Source organism: Thalassophryne amazonica, chromosome 5, assembly GCF_902500255.1.
Source record: "Thalassophryne amazonica chromosome 5, fThaAma1.1, whole genome shotgun sequence".
In the NCBI taxonomy this organism is placed as follows: Eukaryota; Metazoa; Chordata; class Actinopteri; order Batrachoidiformes; family Batrachoididae; genus Thalassophryne; species Thalassophryne amazonica.
In genome coordinates this window covers 129,712,776-129,739,458 of record NC_047107.1, presented here as the reverse complement: position 1 = coordinate 129,739,458, position 26,683 = coordinate 129,712,776, and the positions used below count along the sequence as shown (strand labels likewise).

General features: G+C 44.3%; 2 protein-coding genes across 7 annotated transcripts in view; both read right to left on the bottom strand.

Annotated features, from left to right (window-relative positions):
* The window catches only part of LOC117511344 (zinc finger MIZ domain-containing protein 2-like), a 38,815-nt gene extending 32,872 nt beyond the window's left edge, over nucleotides 1-5,943 (bottom strand). For 2 of the 4 annotated variants that reach the window (XM_034171375.1, XM_034171378.1), the window contains exon 1: nucleotides 5,601-5,941. The gene's annotated coding sequence lies outside the window, so the exon portion shown is untranslated. Of the gene's footprint in view, nucleotides 1-5,600 lie in introns of all 4 variants that reach the window. The other 2 variants (XM_034171376.1, XM_034171377.1) reach the window with 2 other exon arrangements.
* Nucleotides 5,944-8,788: 2,845 nt separating this feature from the next.
* ogdha (oxoglutarate (alpha-ketoglutarate) dehydrogenase a (lipoamide)) overlaps nucleotides 8,789-26,683 on the bottom strand; it is a 129,307-nt gene continuing 111,412 nt past the window's right edge. For all 3 annotated transcript variants that reach the window (XM_034171373.1, XM_034171371.1, XM_034171372.1), the window contains 6 exons: nucleotides 22,810-22,881; nucleotides 22,582-22,707; nucleotides 22,356-22,428; nucleotides 21,750-21,913; nucleotides 21,264-21,418; nucleotides 8,789-11,624 (listed from right to left, as the gene is read on the bottom strand). In XM_034171373.1, the coding sequence (XP_034027264.1) occupies nucleotides 11,504-11,624; nucleotides 21,264-21,418; nucleotides 21,750-21,913; nucleotides 22,356-22,428; nucleotides 22,582-22,707; nucleotides 22,810-22,881 (711 nt within the window). In that variant the 3' untranslated portion in view covers nucleotides 8,789-11,503. The remainder of the gene's footprint in view (nucleotides 11,625-21,263; nucleotides 21,419-21,749; nucleotides 21,914-22,355; nucleotides 22,429-22,581; nucleotides 22,708-22,809; nucleotides 22,882-26,683) is intronic.

The window sequence follows — 26,683 nt, the reverse complement described above, 5'->3', positions numbered from 1 at the left end:
TCTTACTCAATCTTTAGCCAAATTGACTAATTTGTCTGACACATTTAAAGAACAAAATACTTTATTTTCAACTTTAGCTACTTTGACTAGCTTATCAAAAGGACTGAGTGATTGTTGTCAAAGTGCATGTGGATTTTAAAAGACTACTAATTTTAAAATTACAACAGCTGTGAAATTAATGGGACTTGAAATTAGAGCCCAACCGATATGGATGTTTGGGGGCTGATATGGTACAGATATTGGGGAGTAAAAAACAAAATGATACAGATAAAACTGTTGATATATAAACAGTTTAGCTCTCACCAACTTCTCCAAAATATGAGGAAAAATGCATAACTGATTTATACAGAAATAAAGCGGACAGAGTGTATTCTGCCATCTTGTATATTACTTTGTCCAGGCAGACAAGAGGCAGGTGCCTTGTCACATCACTTAGCATTTACAAAAACAGCCGTCTTATTTATTTTGGCCCCGCCTAGCTGGCAGCAGTGAGGCCACTTTCTCTTGTGGCTGTAAAATGTCCACTCTGATTGAAAATGAACGGCAGCTGGTTGTGCTGCCTCCATCTCTTGCAGCTAATGTGACCAAGGGGTGATGGGGTCCCAGCCATGCTTGATAGCATTGATTACAACAGAGTGCCTTCTGATGGACAAACTATGTAATGGCACCATTTCTGACAGCCAACGTGTTTTTTTCCGCATTGTTTATTCAGTAAAAGTTTTCACATCATCAAAAAATAAAAACCAATATATTCATGAAAGGCTCATCTGGGTTGATCTTGTCAGCCAGCTGATATATCAATCAAGCTCTGCTTAAAATTCCTTAAGTGTACATATAAACATGTAGCTGTTCTCGATGTTGTTGTTGTCCATTTGGCTGCTCCGTTTTTGTCTGGGGTCACCACAGTGGATACAGCAGATCACACTGGTATTTGGCACAAGTATTACACTGGATGCCCTTCCTGACGCAACTCAAGTGTAACCTGGAGAAACACACACAGCCGCTGGTGTTCCAAAGAGGTCTCCCATCCAAATACTAACCAGATCCTGCACTGCTTAGCTTCTGCGATCTGACGGGATCAGGCTGACTCAGAGCAGATCTAGCTGTTCTTGATATAAATCTTACTTTGTGGCAGAGAAGCTTGAATCTTCGACTGGAGGATCAGTCCAGTCAAAGATTCAAGCTTCTCTACTATGGAAACCACCTGGACAACCGAGAGCCTAAACAGAAACTTCATTTGTGGCGACTTAAACGGGAACAAGCCAGAAAACTGAAATCAGCAGTCAGAAAAAAATACATTACTAAAAAGGTAAAAACTGAAGACCAATCTGATAGAAGCTGATTAGCGCTCTGCTTAAGAGGTAAACATATGCCCAGCCCACTGCGAGGAGCACAGGTAGTAAGAGCTGAACAGTTTGTGGAATAATCAGCAGCCTGTACAGACAGACAGGAACTGGAGTGGAATTCCTCTTATTGTTCCTCTGACCGAACAAACATTCCTGAACTCTGGAGAACAAACTCTGCTCGTCACGGCCGTCACCGTAATGACGTAATAAAAACCTCCACGAGCCAAAACTCAACTCGAGGTCCTCAAAGTCAGAATCAACTGAAACAGGAAAACAGGTTCAGGTGCTCTCCATCGCAGCACCTGTTCACCTGTTTCTGCTCAAACTGACACCACAAAAACTCTCAAACTCATCCGGGTCAAAGACTGGACTGGATTCACTTCAAGCACACCACCAACACTTGACCTCTGACCTTGTTCAGCCAAAGCAGTAAAACAAAGTCTGTGTCACCAACCAAACGGTCCCCCCTAAAAATCTGCCCTGCCTTCACTGCACATGCGCAGGGGTCGAAATACATTTTTTAACCTACTTGCACTGGTGCTAGTAACAAAAAATAAATAAATTACTTGCACCAAAAGAAAGTTACCTGCACAACCAAAAGTCAGTCTTATAGCAACCTTAAAACTCCTCCTCTGATGTGTCAGACTTTTCCTCTCTGGGAAGAGTTTGAGAGGAGAGCAGCAGCAGTTTTTTTTTTAATGTGCGCGCATGAACAAATCATCCGTGAAGATTATTTTATTTATTAACTACACAGATGTATAATAAAACAAATGGTGACTGGTTTATAACACAATTATGACAGAGTTTCAGGGAAGAGAGAGCGAGGAACTACGGAGCCCTGGAAGTGTCATCGCAAAATGTTTTGCATGTGGAGAGAATGTGCGCACTTTTTATTATATTGTGCGCCAGTTTTATTAAATTGTGCGCTCGTTTTATGATAATGTGCACACGTTTTAAGCATCGTTTGAGTAAAACAAGGGCACGATCTACTTAAACGTGGCCACAATTTGTAAAATGTGCACTCAACATTGTCTTGACACAAATGTTGGCTATTAGTCAACAAACCAGCAGACAGTGTGATACATTTCCCCGTTAGAAATGGATGTGGTCAGGGTGTATCATCATGGTTTGGGTGCACAAGGACATATAGAGAACTCCAGCTACCCAGCATGGCATCATCTGGAGTTTAACCACATTAAAAAGGATACTGAGGACGAAACGTCTCCCCGTCATGAGGATGACAATTTAGGTCATATTATGGAGTTCATTTTGAACGAAAGGAAAACGTACGCTCGTTTTATCAATCTGAGGGCTCAATTAAAGGAAAATGTGCGCACAAATGATCACGGCCAGGAAAATGTGCACACGAATGATCATGGCCAGGAAAACGTGCGCATGTTTTATTAATTTGAGAGCATGTTTTATTAATTCGTGGGTTCAATTAAAGGAAAACATGTGCACAAATTATCGTGGCCAGAAAAAACATCACTTTAAGTGACGTCTCCCAGGTTCTGTAAAGGAACCGCAGCGGGAGCCAGTTTTTTTTTTTTTTCACGTGCTAACTAATTGTCCGTGAAGAATTTTATTAACTGCACAGGTGTATAATAAAACAAATGGTGATTGGTTTATAACACAATGATGACAGAGTTTGAGGGCAGAGAGAGAGAGAGGAACCGCAGCCAGTTTTTTTTTTTTTCTTTGCTTACATGCGCGCACGCGACCACAACAAATAGAGCACAGCAACTCGCTCTGTGTGCGAGTCATAAAGCGCACGGAAGACGAAGACAACACACTGGAAATTGTTTTTTTTCCTTATTTATTCCTTTATTGGTTCATTCTACTGGTGCTTATAGTTGATAAAACTTGGATAAAGTTACTTGCACCAGTGCTAGTGCAGTATAAAATTACGTGCACCACTCAAATAACACGTGCACAAACTAGCACATGCATGTACTATTTCGAGCCCTGCCATGCGCCATTTGGGACCTCAGCAGTATCATTTCTGAGCCTTACCAGCGTTTATCACTTCGGTTCTGCTTCAAAGTGCCTCCAGTCATCATCTAACTCAGGGGCAGATATCTGAAGCTTTTATACAACAATCATTTCCACATAAATTCAACATTATTTCATCATAAAAGATGGCAGACCATTTCAGAGCATCAGTAGCGATTCACTGATTATCGCCTCGTTTCTGCTTAAAACTGACTTTACAATAATTTAAGAAGTTTTACTTTGTCATCTGATGGTTAATAATCACATTATTCCCTTTGATCGCTTTGGATGTTGAGACTCAGACGAGCTGCTGTGGTCACAAATAACGTATGCGCAGTGAAGGCAGGGTGGACCAATTTTAGGGGGGACCGTTCGGACGGTGTCACCAGCGTGAACACCCCGCCCCCCCCCCCCCCCCCAAAAAAAATAAATAAATAAACCAGGACAGTTTAAAATGTGCACAGTGATGAATAGGATTTAATTTGATTCTACATCTGACCCCCCCCGTTACATTTCGGCAGCTTTCACGTGTAGTTTATGGGTTTCATATTGATTTCTGCCATGACAAAATAACAGCAAGACAGTGATTGAAAACAGGATGCTCAATGATAATTACAACAATAAATTATTATATGATAAATCATCCTGACAACATGCTGGACATGATCAAAATAATGATAACACGGACACATCTGGATTACTCCAAAGAGTTACAAAAGTCATGATTGTGACATGCTAAGTTGTAAATTCAATAAATGCAGTGCATTTCTGCAGTGCGCCCAGACCTCCTCAGGAGGCTGAGGTGCGCTGGACTTGACAGTTCTGTTCAGGTGTGTGACGGAGAGCGTTACATTCCCCTGCATCCCTGTGTGGACCTGAAGGCTCTGCAGAAGGTTGTGGCAGGCAGTCTCCCCACCATCATGGACATATGCACCATAGATGGAGGAAACGGCCTCCAGCATCAAACAAGACCCCATCCACCCAGCCAGTATCATGTTTGTTCCTCTCCCTTCAGCCAGGAGGCTGCTGAGCATCAGGTGTCAAACCATCAGACTGAGAAACACTTTCTTCCCAGAGGCTGTTGAGTTCTAGTGGAGCACTATACAGTGCATCTGGAAAGTAATTTACTGAAAACAAAAACAAATAAAGGAATCACATGTCCTGAAGTATTCACAGCCTTTGCCATGAAGCTCAAATTTGAGCTCAGGTGCCTCCTGTTTCCACTGATCATCTGGAGATGTGAGTTGAAGATCTTTCAGGACAGTGGGCTCCTCCAGACGCTCCCAGTTCACCCTCACTATCCGTTTGGGCTTACCAGGTTGTCCAAAGTCCTCCACCCTCTGATCCAACTCACCACCAGATGATCAGTTGACAACTCTGCCCCTCTCTTCACCTGAGTGTCCAAAACATACCTCAGATCAGATGATACCATCACAAAAATTGATCACTGATCTTCAATCTAAGGTGCTCTGGTACCATGTACACTTATGAGCAGCCTTATGTTCAAACATGATGTTCCCTATGGACAGTCTAGGACTAGCACAGAGGTCCAACATCAAATGACAGTGCCCCCACCCCACAACCCGAAGGCGCAGGGATTCGACCCTCTCCTCTACCGGGTTAAACTCCAATGTAGCGGCGTTCAGCCGGGGTTCGTGAGTTTGCCCACACCCGCCCGGGGCCTCACAACCTGGGCAGCTCCAGAGAAGAATAAGATCCAACCCTTATCAAGGAGAGTGGTTCCGGAGCCGAAGCTTAATTATGTGTTAAATTAATTAAATTCTTCTGCACGACACACCCGCCCCACAGAATTAACACGATGTTAACAAACCACGACAAACCGGTTTGAGAGACTTTTCGCCTTTTTGTCTCCGTTTGATGGAGGACATATCAAATTATTATCAAAACATTTTGAAAATCTGGCAGTAGTTAGCACGGAGCTAGCTCCCTGAAGCTAACAGCCAGCTAACGCTAGCCCCCTTTTTCCTCCCTGTAGCTTAGCATTACGATGCTAACGAGAATAAAAATCACCACCACCGTAAACTGTCACGATTCACCGTCACACTGCCGATATCTTAAATTTAAAAGCTTTACAGACACAGCTGTTAGCATGCTAACCTGCTGTGACAAAGGTGCTAACTGTTAGCCAGCAGCTAGCCTCCGCAAACGCAAAACAATGCGGATCCGCAAACCGCGGTTTTTACAAAATATCACACGTTCCCGTCTGATTCGTCTGGACACGGTACACCGGCAGCCACCTACCACCTCTATTTCCACGCTGTCCGAGCCCTGCTCCTGGGCTCCGCAGTCTGAACTCCACCGGGCCTTTCCGGCATCCAGGAGCCGCCGACAGTCCCTCACAGCCCGGGGAGACGGTTAGCAACCAGCCGGGAGGCTCACAGTGTCCAGAAGGTCCGGTAAGCCGAGTCCGCCTGGCGAGGAACCGGAACAACCTCCGGCCGGTCGGTGTGAGAAGAACCGGATCCGACTTCAGCTTCAGGAGGCGAAACAGTCTGCTGGTCCACCGTGAGACAGGATTAAGAACCGAAGACAGCGAGCGACAGACACCTGTCAGACAGACAAACAGGTCACCTCACAGTCAGAGAGAGAGAGAGAGAGAGAGAGAGAGAGAGAGAGAGAGAGAGAGAGAGAGACAGGTCACCTCACAGTCAGAGGAGAAGAGAGAAGAGAGAGAGAGAGGAGAGAGAGAGACAGTTCAACTCAAGTACAGAGATATAGATAGAGAGAGAGAGATAGAGAGAGGAGAGGAGATAGACAGGAGGTTGTCCCCAAAAACCCCACCTCACAGTCGAGAGAGAGATAGATATAAGAGGAGAGAGAGAGAGAGAGAGAGAGAGAGAGAGAGATAGAGAGATCGACAGAGGTCACACCCCTCACAGTCATAGAGAAGAGAGAGGAGAGTAGAGACAGGTCCACCTCACAGTCATAGGAGAGAGAAGAGAGAGGGTCACCTCAAGTCGAAAGAGATAGAGAGAGAGAAGGTCCCTCACAGTCAGAGAGAGAGAGAGAGAGAGACAGGTCACCTCACAGTCAGAGAGAGAGAGAGAGAGAGAGAGAGAGAGAGAGAGAGGTCACCTCACAGTCAGAGAGAGAGAGAGAGAGACAGAGGTCACCTCACAGTCAGAGAGAGAGCGACAGAGAGAGAGAGAGAGAGAGAGAGAGACAGGTCACCTCACAGTCAGAGAGACAGGTCACCTCACAGTCAGAGTGAGAGAGAGAGAGAGACAGACAAACAGGTCACCTCACAGGGACAGAGGGATCACGTCACAGTCAGAGAAAGAGACAGGTCACCTCAGGCAGTGAGACAGGTCTCTTCCAGCAGACCGTGCCGATCGATGTTCTCAGGTGGTTCTTGTTGAGTTGTTTGAACACTCTGTAAATTCGAGGAGCTGCTGATGTTTGTTCTTCTTTGAAGAACCTTCAGGTGGAGAAGAAACCCTGCAGGCATCCAGCTGACCACAGCCCAGAGAGGAACCAGTCCTTCCAGACCCGAGTGGAATGGACCTTCACCCACCTGAAGAAGTTCACAGATCCCTTCAGATGTCCTCGGCTGACTGTGGACCACTCTCCAGCACCGCGGCCCTGGAGTTGCAGGAGGACCAGCCCGAGACCATCAGTGGTCAATTCAGATCAGTTTGGACGAATATTGGAGTGCAATCTGTTTTTAACGATTCTTTTCTTGAATGTGGTTTAACTGTCGCACCCTGAACCGGCCCAACACCGAAAAGAACGAGCTCAATAATCCAGTACCTGAACCCCAAAGGGCTCAAATCTAAACCAAAATAGCTTTTATTCTCCAAGTATCCACAGAATACAAGGAACCCGACTTCAGTCAGAGCTGCTCTCTCTGTAGAAATACACACTAAACACAGAATAATTCACAGTAAATAAAATGTGCAATAAGAGAAAAGAAGAAAAAAAAATGCTGTGTGAAACAGACAAGAGACTGAAGTTAAATTGTACATGAGGTATATGACAGAGGACAACCCCCTGGACTGGACGACCCACACCAACCACCTGTACAGGAAGGGACAGAGCAGGCTGGACTTCCTGAGGAGGCTGCAGTCATTTAACATCTGCAGGAAACTCCTGTGGATGTTCTACCAGTCCGTAGTAACCAGCGTCCTCTTTTACACCGTGGTGTGCTGGGGGGATGCACATCCAAGAAGGACACATCCAGGCTGGACAAACTGATCTTGTAGACTGTCTCTGTGGTTGGCATGAAGCTGGACTCTCTGGTGACGGTGGCAGAGAACACTGGACAAACTGCTGGACATTCTGGATGATGCCAGTCAGCCTCTGCACATCGTCATCAGCAACTAGAGGAGCCTCTTCAGCCACAGACTGCTCCTTCCCAAGTACAGGACCAACAGACTGAAAAACTCCTTTGTCCCTCAGACCATCAGACTGTACAACTCCTCACTCAGGGGGAGGAGAAGTAACAGGAAGACAGAGGACAGGAAGAACAGTAGCAGCCAGTAAACTTGTATTGATCAGTATGTCTGGTTTTTATATTGTGTATTTATATTTGCAAATTGTTTTTCTTTTCTTTTTTTCACTTTTGATACTCTGTGTGCTTCTTACCCTGTGTGCTGCTATACAATGCTGCTGGAACCTCAATTTCCCTGAGGGAGTCTTCCCAAGGGATCAATAAAATTTGAGCTAATTTAATCTATGAATGAGTTCTTTGTCAGGTTAAGTTGTTCATCAGTGTGATGTCATGTGGAAAGAAACTGTTCCTGTGTCTGGTTGTTTTGATGTACAGAGCTCTGCAACGTTCACCAGAGGGGAGGAGTTTAAACTGTGTGTCCAGAGGCTCTGGACCAGCATCAAGTCCTGGATGGGGGGGGCAGGCTGGCTCCAATGATTTTTTTTTTTTTTTCTGTAGACCTGATCCAGATCAATTGAAAATAATTTAGTTTGAAGATGTTCTACAGAAATTAATGTGGTTTGAACTGGTTTTGAAATTAGATCTAAACCCGGAACCAGCATTAGCTGAATTTGAGCTCAAACTGGTTTACACCAGATCTCAAAGGGATGGACTTTGGATTTGAATTCAATATGAACAAGTCAGATTTTTTTTAGTTTCAGGATGTTTTTAGATGAAACCATTAATCATGATTGACAGCTTGAAAATAAAAACATGAAGAGGTGCTGTTGTCGTCATGACAACTGCTCATCAACTTTTGACAAAGAACAGAAACGAACATGAGATCAGAGTGGATCAATTTCAGAAAGAGAAGAAAGGAAGGAAAGGAGACACGCAGGAAACAAGGAAAGAGGGCTAGGACAAGAGACAGGAAAGGAGGGTAGGACATGAGGAAGAAAAGATGGATAAGAGGAATCAAATTCAAGGCAGCAGTTTTACAGCGACATTAAATAATTTTTGCCAAAAGATATTTTAGTAAACACGGAGATCAAAGTTTTCCTTCAGTTATCACGTTTATTGAATGAGGCAACATAATACATGAAGAGAAACTCATTCCCCTTTATGAAAATAAATAATTTTCTTTGAGCGACAGAAGCTTCCAAACATCCACAGATTCCCCAACATTCCCGAGTTCATTCAGTTGCTCGCTGGGCAGAAAACGAATAAGCTGCGATCCTTTTTTGGCACGGGATAAACGCTGAGAAAATCAGGTGGAGTCATGTGACTTGAAGCATCGCATTAAAGCCGTGCCTGCGAGAAGAAGCATTGTCATGGTAACTAGAGGCTCCGCCTACCGGATAGTGATTCAACCCCTCCACCCGCATGTTATCAGAGAACAGAAGGGTCCGGATCCCTGAGGGCGTGGCTACAGTGACTAAATGTGGGAGGAGTTTGTGGTAAGAAGCACCTGACCACCAATAACGCACCTGTGCAGCGTTTCAACAGAGGACTGCTGACAGACTACGTCCACACCGAGTCCACATAACGAATGTCCTCGCATGGGATTATGGGTAGGCGTGGCCACCCACTGGCTGCAGTCATCCCGGATCCCAACAGTAAAAAGATTCCCGATCAGCTCTATGTTTATCAGCCGACACATCGTCCACGAAGTCAGAAAACCACATTCTGTCACCGCCGCCTTCCAGACGCTCGTAAACAAGGTAAAAACAAAATGCTCATGGCTGAAATAGCTACTCAATCGAACCACCTGGATAATAAACTGATCCCATCAGATCTGGCCACAGTCAGGTTTTGTGCTTCACATTTTAAAAATGCTGACGCTGCCACCTAGTGGACAACTTTAGAGACAGCACTCATGTGACTGCTGACATAATCAGCTGATGATCCCAAGATGATGAACAGTTCGATACGCTCAGTGGCCGTAGATTTGTGGGAGAGCAGCGTACAGGAAGTTACCGCTGTTTATTTCTCATTTCTACTTCAGCTATTGCAACAAAACAAAAAAACAACCTGTGAATAATATAAAATCCGTTAAACACCAAAATGAAAACGACTAATCATCTCGTCCTCTGAACAAATACCAAGAAGCGTATTTGTATGCGTTAATGCAGCAGATGCGACTAAGAATCATATGACAATAATAATCAAATAGCTGCACGAAACCCCGCGTTAAAACCTGCCGCTACCCCCATGTGGTCGATGTGGGTAGTGGCTCAAAAACTGCACAGAAGAAAAATGCGAAACGTGCGATGACAGACATCCAGAAACGTCGGTACAAAGCATTGTGGTGCCGCTGTGATGCTGCACCAACAATGGCTGCTGTACAAGCTCCGCCCACTCAAAAACAAGTGAATGAAATCAGCAGCGCTACTTCCTCTTTGGACCAGAAGACCTCACAATGAATGCAAATTTTGTTTTTCGCGTGTGGACGTAGTTGTAGCTTGAGTCGTGACGAAACGCTGACAATTGTATCGGGTGACCAGATTCTGAGGTCAAAAACAACGGATTTAGGACAGTTTCAGAAGAGTTGCTGCAACGCTCACTGTTGCCTCAAATAACTGTGTTGCTTCAAGCGTTGCCATTTGTCTCTACTCCACCTGATGGACGCGGAGCAACTGTTAGAGCAACGCTGATTCTGAAAACAAGACGATTGATTGTTGCAAAATGAGAGTTTGAGAATAAAGTCGTAATTATTTTAAGAAACATTGAAAGGGGTCATATGATGACGCCTGTTAGTGAAGATAATAAAACTGATCACTGCAAAAAATAAAGGTACAGGAAAAAACAAAACAAAAACTTAAGAGACCGAATTCATATCCTGGACAGAGTCTGTCCCGCAGAGGCGCCGCGTGTCACACGCACAAAAACAAGAGTCCAGTCTGGATGGAACACGTCACTTTTAGAATCATTTTCTGAAAAACCGGGAAAATTTCAGTTTGTTTTGCACAATACGACCCTTAAAAAGAATAAAGTTAAAAGTAACGTTATATGTGAAAGTTCAGTGCAAATAAAGTTAAACATTTTTCCCCCCAGTTGATACTTTCAAAATAAAATTCCACATGTTTTCAAAGCATCTTGGAAGCCTCACGCCCTGACTGCTGGGACAGGCTCCGCCCCCCCGTGACCCTTAATCGGACTGCGTGAGTGAGCGTCTTAGAAGTTTTTTTTTTAACCATAAAATTTTGACTTTACTCTGAAACTCCGCCCTTCCAGAAACCACAGCGGCTCCAAAAATCACACAAAAATGATGTAAAATAAACGGAGCTGAATTATAAATGATTTTGGTAAAAAGCAGTAAAGTTGCCCAGTTGGCTGCCGTGGAGCTGCTGACGACGCCATGCCACAAAGTACACAGTGTACTCTGCAGTTAAACAGGATTTAGTGATCAAATATTGTCAAGTACATGCTCAGTACTGCAGTAGTGAGTTGTATTTTTTTTTTGGATGTGTAGTTGGTTTATAAAACAATGCAAACAAGCTTTCGAGAATCGATTCTGATCTGGAACCACTTGACTGTGCCAGTGATCCAGATTAAAAGGTTTTTCTGTATCTGGGTTTGACTGTTTGAGTTTTGGATTTTTTATTTTTTACTTAAGTGTTTTTTTTTCTTCTGGGTTCCCTGAAGGAACCGTCGGGGCAACAAACGAGCAGCTGCAGCAGTACACGGTATGAAGTACCACACAGTTATTTGGGGCGGTGATGGAGTGTTGTCAGGACTGGGTCAGGTGGGTCAGCGGTGGTTCCAGGTCCTGGATTTAGTTCTGATCTTTGAAGGCGTCCAGGTCAAAGGCCGTGTCCAGGAAACGCTGCAGCTCCATCAGGTGAGTGTTCTTGTTTCCTGTAGCGGGAGCCGCGGCCGGCTCTCTGCCGGCGTACCTGGCGGGAGAAGGGGGAGGAGCTTTAAACACAATAGGTGTTTTTCCAATCAGAAGTATATATATATATATATATATATATATATATATATATATATATATACTTAATTCATATTCTGAGTTTTTTCCCCCACTTTATCCTTGAAAGAGTCTCAAAACAAAAAACACAAGAAACCAAACTCAGATCTGGTTTCACTTGGTGTCCTGGACTGGGTTTTTAAATCCAGAGGTGGGATTTAACCTCAGGTCGGGTCCAGACCTGAACTCTTTCAGTCACGTCTGGTTCTGTTGGGTCCACTTCTGTAGACACTTTTCTTGATCGTCATCCTGGTTAACCCTGTCGCCATGGTGACAAACAGGAGGAGTCTGGATGTGGTGGTGCCACAATCATCACAAGGAACCACCCTGGGTGTCCTGGATGGCAACCACCCAGACTGAGAACCGATTCATCTCCAAAGTATCTGTCGATCAGAGCCAGCTGTAACGTGGGTGTGTCCTTGACCATGTCCAGCCTCTGGGGTCCCATCTACGTGTTGGATCATGTCCAGAAAAACTCACCACATGGACAAGATGTCAGAGGTGATATTCCCTCACAGTGTCACTGATCCTCCTCATCCGAGTCTCACTAAGTAACCACTAGTTTGATACAAAGTCATTCCAGCGGGACCCAAAGATCCTCCACAGAGACCTGGTACCAGAGACATCCAGTCATCACCTTCAGTCAAACTCTGAGAATCAGAGAATAAGACAGGAATCACCAGGACCCTAAAGACTTGAATCTTTGTTCTTCTGCAAACACAACAGCATCACCAAACACCTCTGACCTTTGACCTCACAGGCTCTCTGTAAGATCTTCCCAGGTGTTTTTGGATCTCAAAGGCTGAGGGTGGTGGGTGGGGCATGAGGACCATGAGACTCAGGCACAGAAATACGTAACGTCACTCAGACGCTGTTTTTCCAATTTAGAAGCTGATTCTGGTGCAGTTCACTTTTAGTGAAAACATGAAGGTCCACCTGCTGACTGTCAGACACGTCAGACATCTTCAGCGCCAACACAGAACACTGTGTGTATCAGCGGTGGGCACAGCTAAACAAAAAGTTAGCTTCAATAACTGTTAATCCGTTAAGTGAAAATTTAACTTTCATAAAGCTAAACCACAAAATTTAGTGGAAGTCACAGATAAAAGCTAAACCGATAGCTTTTAGTATTGACTCAAGTACACTGGCAGCTACTGATACTCCTGAATAAATTCAAAGGCAAACACAAACAACAGCGAGCCAGCGCTTCTGTCTGAGATCAGTCTTCTCTCAGCCAGAGGCCTGGTGACCAGAGAGGAGAAGAAAGGGGAGAGCAAAGAAAAAAAAAGATCATTTATTTTCACAGCCATACAGTCTTGCAGACATGCCACAGGAGTCATGCAGGCAGTTTTGACTTATGGTTAAAAAATTTAAACAAACTAAATTCAGACATTCAGGTTATCTAAAATATTGTCACCTCTGTAGTTTTTACACAGTGAAAATATCAGCTATATGTTTTAGTTTTGAAGTAATGCATGAATTCTGAAGGTCATTATGGGAAAATTCAAGTGACCTGCTCTCATCTAGGGCTGAAACGATTACTTGAGTAACTCATATAATTCCATTACAAAAAAAATGATTGAGGCAATTTCTGTGCTTCGATGCTTCATTTAACATTGTAGTACAAGTACATATGCCAGGCCTGTGTGTGGCACTGCAACATCCCCAGAAAAACAACAGAAGAAGACTAGAGCATGCGCTCAGGCCATGTAACAGCTAATAATTTAGCCCTTAAAGCTACCGCTTTCCAATGCGACACAGAATAAAATAAAGCATTTTAAGAGAAAGAGGCTCCACACTGACCATCTGAAATAGACTGACTGCGCATTTAAAGTGAAGCAGTGTGTTTGTTTATTTAAAAAAACAAAAAAAACAACACATGGTCTGCTTAACGTGGTGAGTGACTATTGACCCGAAGGCCGGGTACCCACAGTCGAAGTTGGCTGCTGTCTGTTTTGTTCAGACTCACATATAAAAACAGTTAATTTAAAAACAGTGACTACAAGGCTGCATGTTCAACCTCCAGCTGAAAGAGGGATTAAAAAAAATAAAAATAAATAAAAAATCACGTAGGGACCCAGTCCACCAGCCTTTAAAAACTCAAAATGGTTAAATGGGGGGGGGGAAACAGGAAGCCACATCCCATCACCATTTCAGTAAAATGTCAAGACTTTAGCACAGCGACATTGTTCCATTGCTCAGGGAGAGCCCTGGACTATTGATGTTTAAAAACGCAAAAGTACTTTTTATCAGATTATTTGAATAATCGATAGCTGCAGCGCTACTCTCACCACTTACTCCCCCCATCAAAATGCAGAGAACACTGCCATCTACTGAATGGGAGGGTAAATAGACCAACTGTAACTTGTGAGGTTTCAAATCCCACAAAACTTTCCATTGAGTCTGTCTGATCAGGCTGCAATTTAACTGCTGCACTGCACACGAACAACAGCATTAACGTCATCCCAACATAAAGCTCTTTGTATATTGTGCGTAAAACACTCGTAAATACATGATCTGGGTTTATAGGCGTTGTTATTGTGTTTGTTTTATGTAAACCTGCGAGAAGCTCGGGTTGTTTAACCGTTATTTACAGTGGGCAGGGAATCGCTGTGAGCCACGATCACTTCATGTTCACGTCATTCTGGAGGAAACTGAAGCTTGCTCCTTACCATCCTGCTTATTCTCCTTTACAGCACTGTTTGTTCCAGAGTAATACATATAAAACGTTTGAAATTCAGTTTGTGTTTATGAAGTTCCATGCAGGTTAAACACTGCAGACACGGAATATTTGGAATATTTGTTTTAGCAAGTTTTCAGGGTCTCACACAGCACGCAGCAGTCTCTTAAAAATGTTATGAAAGGCATAAGGTTGGTCATATAATGTTAATTTGCAATTGTAGTCATGTAGTTTCTCTGTTATTTTGACGGTAGCAGCTCTCTGGTGCACAAGGGATAATAAGATATCTCAATGGGGCGAATTGCGGTACTTAAAAATGATATACTGTCGTGAAACTGAAATAAACAAAAACACATGCCAATTTTGACACCCCCTGTAAAGTTACTGGAACTTGTGTGTTGGACAATCTGTGATCTGTGTGATCCACTTACATTCAATCAATTCAATTTTTTTTTTATATAGCGCCAAATCACAACAAACAGTTGCCCCAAGGCGCTTTATATTGTAAGGCAAGGCCATACAATAATGATGTAAAACCCCAACGGTCAAAACGACCCCCTGTGAGCAAGCACTTGGCTACAGTGGGAAGGAAAAACTCCCTTTTAACAGGAAGAAACCTCCAGCAGAACCAGGCTCAGGGAGGGGCAGTCTTCTGCTGGGACTGGTTGGGGCTGAGGGAGAGAACCAGGAAAAAGACATGCTGTGGAGGGGAGCAGAGATCGATCACTAATGATTAAATGCAGAGTGGTGCATACAGAGCAAAAAGAGAAAGAAACAATGCATCATGGGAACCTCCCAGCAGTCTACGTCTATAGCAGCATAACTAAGGGATGGTTCAGGGTCACCTGATCCAGCCCTAACTATAAGCTTTAGCAAAAAGGAAAGTTTTAAGCCTAATCTTAAAAGTAGAGAGGGTGTCTGTCTCCCTGATCTGAATTGGGAGCTGGTTCCACAGGAGAGGAGCCTGAAAGCTGAAGGCTCTGCCTCCCATTCTACTCTTACAAACCCTAGGAACTACAAGTAAGCCTGCAGTCTGAGAGCGAAGCGCTCTATTGGGGTGATATGGTACTACGAGGTCCCTAAGATAAGAAGGGACCTGATTATTCAAAACCTTATAAGTAAGAAGAAGAATTTTAAATTCTATTCTAGAATTAACAGGAAGCCAATGAAGAGAGGCCAATATGGGTGAGATATGCTCTCTCCTTCTAGTCCCCGTCAGCACTCTAGCTGCAGCATTTTGAATTAACTGAAGGCTTTTTAGGGAACTTTTAGGACAACCTGATAATAATGAATTACAATAGTCCAGCCTAGAGGAAATAAATGCATGAATTAGTTTTTCAGCATCACTCTGAGACAAGACCTTTCTGATTTTAGAGATATTGCGTAAATGCAAAAAAGCAGTCCTACATATTTGTTTAATATGCGCTTTGAATGACATATCCTGATCAAAAATGACTCCAAGATTTCTCACAGTATTACTAGAGGTCAGGGTAATGCCATCCAGAGTAAGAATCTGGTTAGACACCATGTTTCTAAGATTTGTGGGGCCAAGTACAATAACTTCAGTTTTATCTGAGTTTAAAAGCAGGAAATTAGAGGTCATCCATGTCTTTATGTCTGTAAGACAATCCTGCAGTTTAGCTAATTGGTGTGTGTCGTCTGGCTTCATGGATAGATAAAGCTGGGTATCATCTGCGTAACAATGAAAATTTAAGCAATACCGTCTAATAATACTGCCTAAGGGAAGCATATATAAAGTGAATAAAACTGGTCCTAGCACAGAACCTTGTGGAACTCCATAATTAACTTTAGTCTGTGAAGAAGATTCCCCATTTACATGAACAAATTGTAATCTATTAGACAAATATGATTCAAACCACCGCAGCGCAGTGCCTTTAATACCTATGGCATGCTCTAATCTCTGTAATAAAATTTTATGGTCAACAGTATCAAAAGCAGCACTGAGGTCTAACAGAACAAGCACAGAGATGAGTCCACTGTCCGAGGTCATAAGAAGATCATTTGTAACCTTCACTAATGCTGTTTCTGTACTATGATGAATTCGAAAACCTGACTGAAACTCTTCAAATAGACCATTCCTCTGCAGATGATCAGTTAGCTGTTTTACAACTACCCTTTCAAGAATTTTTGAGAGAAAAGGAAGGTTGGAGATTGGCCTATAATTAGCTAAGATAGCTGGGTCAAGTGATGGCTTTTTAAGTAATGGTTTAATTACTGCCACCTTAAAAGCCTGTGGTACATAGCCAACTAACAAAGATAGATTGATCATATTTAAGATCGAAGCATTAAATAATGGTAGGGCTTCCTTGAGCAGCCTGGTAGGAATGGGGTCTAATAAACATGTTGATGGTTTGGATGAAGTAACTAATGAAAATAACTCAGACAGAACAATCGGAGAGAAAGAGTCTAACCAAATACCGGCATCACTGAAAGCAGCCAAAGATAACGATACGTCTTTGGGATGGTTATGAGTAATTTTTTCTCTAATAGTTAAAATTTTGTTAGCAAAGAAAGTCATGAACTCATTACTAGTTAAAGTTAATGGAATACTCAGCTCAATAGAGCTCTGACTCTTTGTCAGCCTGGCTACAGTGCTGAAAAGAAACCTGGGGTTGTTCTTATTTTCTTCAATTAGTGATGAGTAGAAAGATGTCCTAGCTTTACGGAGGGCTTTTTTATAGAGCAACAGACTCTTTTTCCAGGCTAAGTGAAGATCTTCTAAATTAGTGAGACGCCATTTCCTCTCCAACTTACGGGTTATCTGCTTTAAGCTACGAGTTTGAGAGTTATACCATGGAGTCAGACACTTCTGATTTAAAGCTCTCTTTTTCAGAGGAGCTACAGCATCCAAAGCTGTCTTCAATGAGGATGTAAAACTATTGACGAGATACTCTATCTCCCTTACAGAGTTTAGGTAGCTATTCTGCGCTGTGTTGTTATATGGCATTAGAGAACATAAAGAAGGAATCATATCCTTAAACCTAGTTACAGCGCTTTCTGAAAGACTTCTAGTGTAATGAAACTTATTCCCTACTGCTGGGTAGTCCATCAGAGTAAATGTAAATGTTATTAAAAATGATCAGACAGAAGGGAGTTTTCAGGGAATACTGTTAAGTCTTCTATTTCCATACCATAAGTCAGAACAAGATCTAAGATATGATTAAAGTGGTGGGTGGACTCATTTACTTTTTGAGCAAAGCCAATAGAGTCTAATAATAGATTAAATGCAGTGTTGAGGCTGTCATTCTCAGCATCTGTGTGGATGTTAAAATCGCCCACTATAATTATCTTATCTGAGCTAAGCACTAAGTCAGACAAAAGGTCTGAAAATTCACAGAGAAACTCACAGTAACGACCAGGTGGACGATAGATAATAACAAATAAAACTGGTTTTTGGGACTTCCAATTTGGATGGACAAGACTAAGAGACAAGCTTTCAAATGAATTAAAGCTCTGTCTGGGTTTTTGATTAATTAATAAGCTGGAATGGAAGATTGCTGCTAATCCTCCGCCCCGGCCCGTGCTACGAGCATTCTGACAGTTAGTGTGACTCGGGGGTGTTGACTCATTTAAACTAACATATTCATCCTGCTGTAACCAGGTTTCTGTTAGGCAGAATAAATCAATATGTTGATCAATTATTATATCATTTACCAACAGGGACTTAGAAGAGAGAGACCTAATGTTTAATAGACCACATTTAACTGTTTTAGTCTGTGGTGCAGTAGAAGGTGCTATATTATTTTTTCTTTTTGAATTTTTATGCTTAAATAGATTTTTGCTGGTTATTGGTAGTCTGGGAGCAGGCACCGTCTCTACGGGGATGGGGTAATGAGGGGATGGCAGGGGGAGTGAAGCTGCAGAGAGGTGTGTAAGACTACAACTCTGCTTCCTGGTCCCAACCCTGGATAGTCACGGTTTGGAGGATTTAAGAAAATTAGCCAGATTTCTAGAAATGAGAGCTGCTCCATCCAAAGTGGGATGGATGCCGTCTCTCCTAACAAGACCAGGTTTTCCCCAGAAGCTTTGCCAATTATCTATGAAGCCCACCTCATTTTTTGGACACCACTCAGACAGCCAGCAATTCAAGGAGAACATGCGGCTAAACATGTCACTCCCGGTCTGATTGGGGAGGGGCCCAGAGAAAACTACAGAGTCCGACATTGTTTTTGCAAAGTTACACACCGATTTAATGTTAATTTTAGTGACCTCCGATTGGCATAACCGGGTGTCATTACTGCCGACGTGAATTACAATCTTACCAAATTTACGCTTAGCCTTAACCAGCAGTTTCAAATTTCCTTCAATGTCGCCTGCTCTGGCCCCCGGAAGACAATTGACTATGGTTGCTGGTGTCGCTAACTTCACATTTCTCAAAACAGAGTCGCCAATAACCAGAGTTTGATCCTCGGCGAGTGTGTCGTCGAGTGGGGAAAAACGGTTAGAGATGTGAACGGGTTGGCGGTGTACACGGGGCTTCTGTTTAGGGCTACGCTTCCTCCTCACAGTCACCCAGTCGGCCTGCTTTCCCGGCTGCTCGGGATCTGCCAGGGGGGAACTAACGGCGGCTAAGCTACCTTGGTCCGCACCGACTACAGGGGCCTGGCTAGCTGTAGAATTTTCCACGGTGCGGAGCCGAGTCTCCAATTCGCCCAGCCTGGCCTCCAAAGCTACGAATAAGCTACACTTATTACAAGTACCATTACTGCTAAAGGAGGCCGAGGAATAACTAAACATTTCACACCCAGAGCAGAAAAGTGCGGGAGAGACAGGAGAAGCCGCCATGCTAAATCGGCTAAGAGCTAGTAGCTACGCTAAGCTAGCGGATTCCTAAAAACACGCAAAGTGAATAATGTGTAAATAATTTAGAGGTGATTCAGCAGAAGGAGTGCTTTAGTTAAGGCACGTAAAGATTACACTGGGAAACAAATCGTAATCTAGATAACTAGATCAATCTAACTGCGCAGATTAAACAGCTAACAGATACAGAAAAACACCGCTGTGCTCCGGAACAGGAAGTGATACAATACCGCAGTGAGAGCCAACCACCAGTAGAGGCAAGCAAGCAAAGGAAAGGAAACATTGAGACGTTCTGAATATGTTGGTGTATTCATCATCCAGTAAATAGAGCATTCGCTGCATTTTGACAGAAGGGAGAGGAGGAAGTGATAAGAGCAGATCATTTGAATTTTCCCATAATGCCTTTTGGCACGTGTCTATTTAACGTCAAACCTTCAGAATTCATGCATTACTTTAAAACTAAAACATATAGCTGATATTTTCACTTTGTAAAAATATCAGAGTTGATGTTATTTTCCCTAAACTATCCGGAATTAGTTGGTTTTAAATTAAACCATGAGTGAAAGATGCTTTGGGCTTCATGACTCCTGCCCACTCTCCGAGTAACAGCATGTTAAGAGTAAAATTTTTTTTTTGGCAATAGCAGCTGGTCCGCCCACTTTTACTTTGGGAGGACTGAGCGTCTCACAGCGGTCTGTTTACTGCAAAACACACAACAGAAATTAACATGTAGGATTTTAGGTTTTACAGATGTTTGACAGTTCAGCTTTATCTCTGCCAGTGGACTGAATGCTATTGGAATTAAATTTAGCAGAAGTGAATTGGTGTGTGTGGATCGGAAGGTCTGGGCAGCTTTGCCTGAGCTGCTGCCCCCGTGACCAGACTCTGGATAAGGCGGAAGAAAATGGATGGATGGAAGTGAATTGGTCCGCTGACGGTTTTCAAAGTTAGGTGAAAAGCTAATTCGCTAACAAAAATATTAGCTTTGTTAATTAGCGGTTAGCGGAACTGTGCCCACCACTACTGTGTATACGCGCACACACACGCACACACACACACGTCCTTAAAGTGCAGTCTTGGGCACCCAACCCTCCGAGAGCCTTCTGCCAGTTGGTCGTAGAGGAGGTCCTTTGGAATGCGACCTGCGTCCATATGTGTGTGTGTGTGTGTGTGTGTATATACATACACACACACACACCATCACCAAAACTACCCAATGAACGAGTTAAGCCTGGTTCACACGGCAGGATCTTGAAATTATCTTTAGGTTTCCAAAACCTGAGCGACCACACACGTGAAGATATAAAATCATGGATCTAACAGGTCTGGTTGTACAGTGTGTGGTGTTCAGCCACACAGTAAGGACAACAACACCACACACGAACAGATTTCACACACGAACATTCACAGGTCAGACAGGAAATCTCACAAAATCTCTCGAGATTAAATGTGACTTCAGAGTAAACAAACGGAGGTACTTTGTGGACTATTTAAAGTAGAGGGGGAAAAATGATACAAAAAGAAGAAGAAAAGGTGTTCTTTAAAGGAGTGGAGACAGCGCGACCACCGGACTTTCTGGTAAGTCAGAACAGCTGTTTTGATTTTATTTTCCACTCCGTGCGTCCGTCACCTCGCTTTCTGATTGGCTGCCCATCACATTCAGCAGGCTGCGTGCTCGTTTGTGGTCGGAGGACACAACACACACTGCGATATCGGGACAAAAAAATCCAATATGCTGAATATCCCCGATTTGCAATCGGAGCGCTCCTGACGTCCTTCCGAGCAGATGAGAGCGCTCTGAACACACCACACAGCAGGAATATCTGATAAGATTATCTTTAGCGTCATCACGATTGTCGGGGCGTCCTTAAGATTGTCGGAAGGGGAAGATCGGGTCCGATATCGGCCTAATTATCCTGCCCTGTGAACCCGGCCTTAGTCTTCAGTCACATTATTTCACAGAAACAAAGACACCTGGGATTTACTTTGATCCAGAGCAAATGAAACGCTGTTAAAACTTTGAAAAAAACTTCCTGAGACACAGCAACGCCGTGTGCTCACCAGATGGGCTTGGCTCTCTGGATGGTGGTCCTGATGCGAGGCTTCACGTAGTCATAGTAACCTTGGTTCTTATGCTCCTCCTGACACCAGACCAGGTCAGAGTTCGCAAACCGCTCTGACTCAGCCTTCACCTGGTCAAACGGAAACGGAGACAGCTGCAAGAGAGACAGACGGACAGAGAAAGAGACAAATTTAAAAACAGGTCTCACAGGCGCAGGGAGGCAAGGAGCCGCAGGGAGGTGACGAGAAGCACAGAGTCTTCAGAATAACTGAAGTTGATGGACAGCTGATTGTCTCACACCTTGAGCTCCAGGGAAACATGTTCCCATGACAACAGGGCGTGTCCTCACAGGTGGAGGAGTCCTGCCACTGGAGGAGCAGTGCAGGTGTTTTTGCTCCCTGACACGCAGCCTTAATCAGCTGTAACCAGGCAACTGCAGCTGTTTTGCCAGCAGGGGGCGCCACCCTGTGTCTGTGTGGGTTTACCTGCTCGATGCGTGTGATGGCGACGGCTCCTTCCATCCCTCTGCTCTTCCGCTCTTTGATCAGCTCGTAATAGACCTTCCCAGTACAGAAAATCAGCCGCTTGACCTCCTCTGGACACTGAGACGCGGCGCCGTCCTCAGGAATCAACCTCTGAAAGTGAGTTCCTATGAACAGAGAGAGAGAGAGAGGACGAGACACGGACAAAGGAGAAGGAAAGACAAAAAGGAGGTGAAGAACACAAAAGACAGTGGAGGCAAGAGTGGACGAGAGGATACAAGGAGGTGAAAGAGGAGAGGAGGACACAAGGACATTAGCAGGAAAAAAGGTGAGAAGGAGAGGAGATGAAACAGAGAAAGGACAAATAGAGGAGGACGAGGAGCAGAGAAATCAGGAGGAGCACAGGAAGAGACAGAGAGTGGAGCAGACGACAAAGAGGGAGAGAAGAGATGAAAGGAAGAGAAAAAGAAAGCAGCCAAATGAAGAAGAGGAGGAAAAAAAGACAGGAATAGAAAGTGGAGACAGAACGCGAGCACACATCCTCCAAAACTACCAAAAATACTTTCACTATTACAAACACTACCAGTGGCAGTACTAATACTACTGTACCAATGAGCATCTCGTCAAAGCTGGATCTGGCCTCTGGGTGGCGCAGCAGAGACTTGGGAGTGAAGACGATCAGCTGGGAGAAAAAAAAACAACAGAGTTTAGGCTTTGATCACATGACCCGAGTTTAAAAAAGAAAAGAGAGAGGACAAGAACGGTGAGCTGGTCATGAAGTTCAGTGACTGCTCAGGTTTGTAGAACTGCTCTGAGTGATTTGTTTGTGTCTCACAGGCTTCCTGAAGGGCAGCAGGATCTGCCGTCTGAGGACGTGGAAGTAGCTCCCGGGAGTGGAGCAGTTCACCACGATCCAGTTACACTCGTAGAGCTGACTGACTGCAAAGTCCTCAGTGATGATCTGAGACAGAGACAGAAACAGACACACAGCTGCTTCAGCCTCAAGAGGACAGTTTCACTGAATACATGTTGATTTGTAGGAAACGGCGGCGGTGTGTCTCACGGGCATGACGTCCGGGTCGTCGTTACACATCTGGAGGAATCTCTCTGGACGAGCTGAGGAGTGTTCTGGACCCTGCAGACAAACACAGCAAACCACATTACACACCACCAGGTGGCACTCACATTAACAGAACACCTTCTTATCTGTGAGGCAAAGAAGGTCGTGGGATCGTTTCCCAGCCTTTCTGTGTGGAGTTTGCATGCTCTCCCCGTGTCAGCGTTTGTTTCCTCCCACAATCAAAAACATACTTATTTAGGGCCTGCTCCTTTCTCTGCCCCTGAGCAAGGCAGGGTCTACACATCTGGACTTGTTCCCCGGGCACTGGACTGTGGCTGCACACTGCCCATAGTGGTTGGACTGTCCATCCATCCATTCATCCATTTTCTTCCGCTTTATCCGGAGTCGGGTCGCGGGGGCAGAGCTGCTGCACCAATCCGTCTATCGATCTAACGCTCCATCCATCCCTCACTCGTGAACAAGACCCCAAGATACTTAAACTCCTCCACTTGAGGCAAGGACACTCCACCGACCTGAAGAGGGCAAAGCACCTTTTTCCGGTCGAGAACCGTGGCCCCGGATTTGGAGGTGCTGATTTTCATCCCAGACACTTCACACTCGGATGCAAACCGCCCCATGGTTGGACTGTGTCTAACTGTAATTAGGATGGTTAAATGCAGAGGACACATTTTGTTGTATATATGTACAATGACAAAGACTTGCGTCTACCAGGTGTGTGTGTGTGTGTCAAAATGCAATAAAAACTTTTTTTTGTCCTTGTTACACAGTAAGACTGTTGCGTCAGTAAGCATACAACAGAGGGCGTTCCTGTGTAGTAGAAGGTTCATGACTGAAGTAATTAGTACTGCACTTTATCTGTTAGCTAAAAAATATGTCTGCATTTTGCCCCAATCCACAGAGACAGCACTTACTAAAGTGGTGAATGCAGTGGACTCTGACACCACCACAGATGGTAGATCTCAGCTTTGTGTTTGTCACAGTGGATCATTGTATACTACTGGATAGGCTCAAGTACTACTTTGGGATTGCTGGTAATGTCCTCAAATGGTTGACATTTTAGTAATCTAGTTGCTCTCAGTGTGTCCTGTACCATAATGTCACTTCAAATATTGTTCCTATGAAATATGGGGTTCCACAAGGATCCATTTTTGGGCCCCTGCTATTCTCCCTCCATATAGCACTCCTCAGGCAGATAGTGCGACATGCTGTATCACATTTCATTGTTACACCAGAGACATTGAGCTGTACATGCCAATAACTGCGGATAATCTCACACATACTAGGACTATGAGAAATTGAAGAAATACATCGGTGTGATCAGACAGCCTGCAAAACAGCAGAGAGGTCTGCATGCACACTGCGGCACGTACTGCTCTGTTACAGAACAGACTCACATCAAGTCAGACCCTCTCAAAGTAAAATAAAAATAAAACCTACCAGCTCCACTGATAAAATACAAAAGGGGGAGCTCCTCACTAAGCACTCATTATAGTCCAGCAGATAACTCAAACAATCCTTCACTTGGTGATACAAGCATCAGTTTTGGCATGAATGCTCTTCATAAATGAGTGTTTCAGAAAAAAAGAGCGGGCCACTTGAAAATCCAATATGGCAGCCAGGTAGGGGTCAATGAAGAATTACACAGGGGTCAAAATTTAAAAATGCTCCAATCATATTGAAAGCTATACCACATTACGTGTCTGATTACAAAGACAATTTTGTTAGGAGGCACCTTAAGAAAGTCACATTTTGTTTTTGGTGTACTGTAAAGGACCACCCTAGTGTGACATGTCCTTGTTTTTGTACTTTTTTGTGGCTGACTTTTTTTTTTTTTAGATCCAAGGATCATTTTTGGGTTTATTTTTCCATTCCATTTTCCCCTTCTTGCAAGAAGGAAGACAATTTTTAGTCTGTGTAAATTGGTTTGAGTATCAAATTTAGTTATTTCTTACACTGGAAGTTTGTCATTAGAGCTTATTATTATTTTTTTTTTTCAGGGGAGGAAAGCCGGACCTTTCATTTTATTTGACAATGTAGAGGGTCAAAATCTGAATCACACGGACAAGGTGAGATTTTCACACGTTGAAGTGAACGACCCCAGCCTGGTGACACTGTGACTTTGGAATTCAAACATTTCAAACTGAAAATTATGCAGCAGAAATGTGTAAAAAAAAAAAAGAAGTATGGAATCTCCCACACTTTAAATTCTCTTTCTGTACTTTCTTTTTGTTTCAATTAAGTGCACTGCACATTCAAAGCATGTACAGCTCTTCAATGAAACAAATATTTTCGATTAATTTCACTAATCAACAATTCAGCACAGACACAGACCAGAAACAGCACTAAAAGATTTTCATTTTTGTCTTTGGACTTCAGCACACGAAGTTGGATCGGGCGCGGCTTCGGGTGATAGTCGCCAACAGCACCGCTATACTAAAATGAGGTTAGACTTTACGCTTTGGATGACTCTGTTGTAATTTAGCGCTATATATCCATCCATCCAATTTATTCCGCTTTATCCGGAGTCAGGTCGCGGGGGCAGCAGCTCAAGCAAAGCCGCCCAAACCTCCCAATCCACACACACACACCTCCCCCAGCTCCTCTGAGAGAACCTCGAGGCGTTCCCAAGCCAGCTGACAGACGTAGTCCCTCCAGCATGTCCCAGGTCTTCCGCAGGGTCTCCTCCCGATGGGACGTGCATTGAACACCTCTCCAGCGAGGCGTCCAAGGGGCATCCGGAAAAGATGCCCGAGCCACCTCAGCTGGCTCCTTTTGACGTGGAGGAGCAGCGGCTCGACTCCGAGCTCCTCCCGAGGGACCGAGCTCCTCACCCTATCTCTAAGGGAGCGCCCAGCCACCCTGCGGAGGAAACTCATCTCGGCCGCTTGTACTCGCGATCTCGTTCTTTCGGTCATGAGCCAAATCTCATGACCATAGGTGAGGATCAGAACATAGATTGGTCAGTAAATCGAGAGCTTTGCCCCCCTGCTCAGCTCTCTCTTCACCACAATGGTCCGATACAGCGACCACATCACTGCAGATGCTGCACCGATCCATCTGTCGATCTCACGCTCCATCCGTCCCTCACTCATGAACAAGACCACGAGATACTTAAACTCCTCCACTTGAGGCAAGGACACCCCACCGACCTGAAGAGGGCAAGGCACCTTTTTCCGATCGAGAACCATGGCCTTGGATTTGGAGGCGCTGGACGAACGCCTTCTCCAGATCCACAAAGCACATGTGGGCTGGTTGGGCAAACTCCCATGAACCCTCGAGCACCCGATGGAGGGTGTAGAGCTGGTCCAGTGTGCCTTGACCAGGACGAAAACCACACTGCTCCTCCTGAATCCAAGATTCGACTATGGGTCGAATTCTCCTCTCCAGTACTCTGGAATAGACCTTACCGGGGAGGCTGAGGAGTGTGATACCCCTATAGTTGGAACACACCCTCTGGTTCCCCTTCTTAAACAGAGGGACCACCACCCCGGTCTGCCAATCCAGAGGCACTGTCCCCAACCGCACGCCATGTTGCAGAGGCGTGTCAACCAAGACAGTCCCACAACATCCAGAAACTTAAGGTACTCAGGACGGATTTCATCCACCCCAGGAACCTTGCCACTGAGGTGACTTCAGCCTGGGTAATGGATGAGTCCGCCTTCGAGTCCCCAGTCTCTGCTTCCTCTTTGGAAGCGCTATATATACATAAATAAATTAAAGGAGAATAAATTGCTGCTACCTGGAATTGAAAACATAAAACTGCGGGGGGGGGAATTTGGAGTAGGGTGCCTTAAGAGAGTGGTGACATGATGAGTCAAAAAACAAAAAAAATTGTCACATGACTCGTGGTGCCATC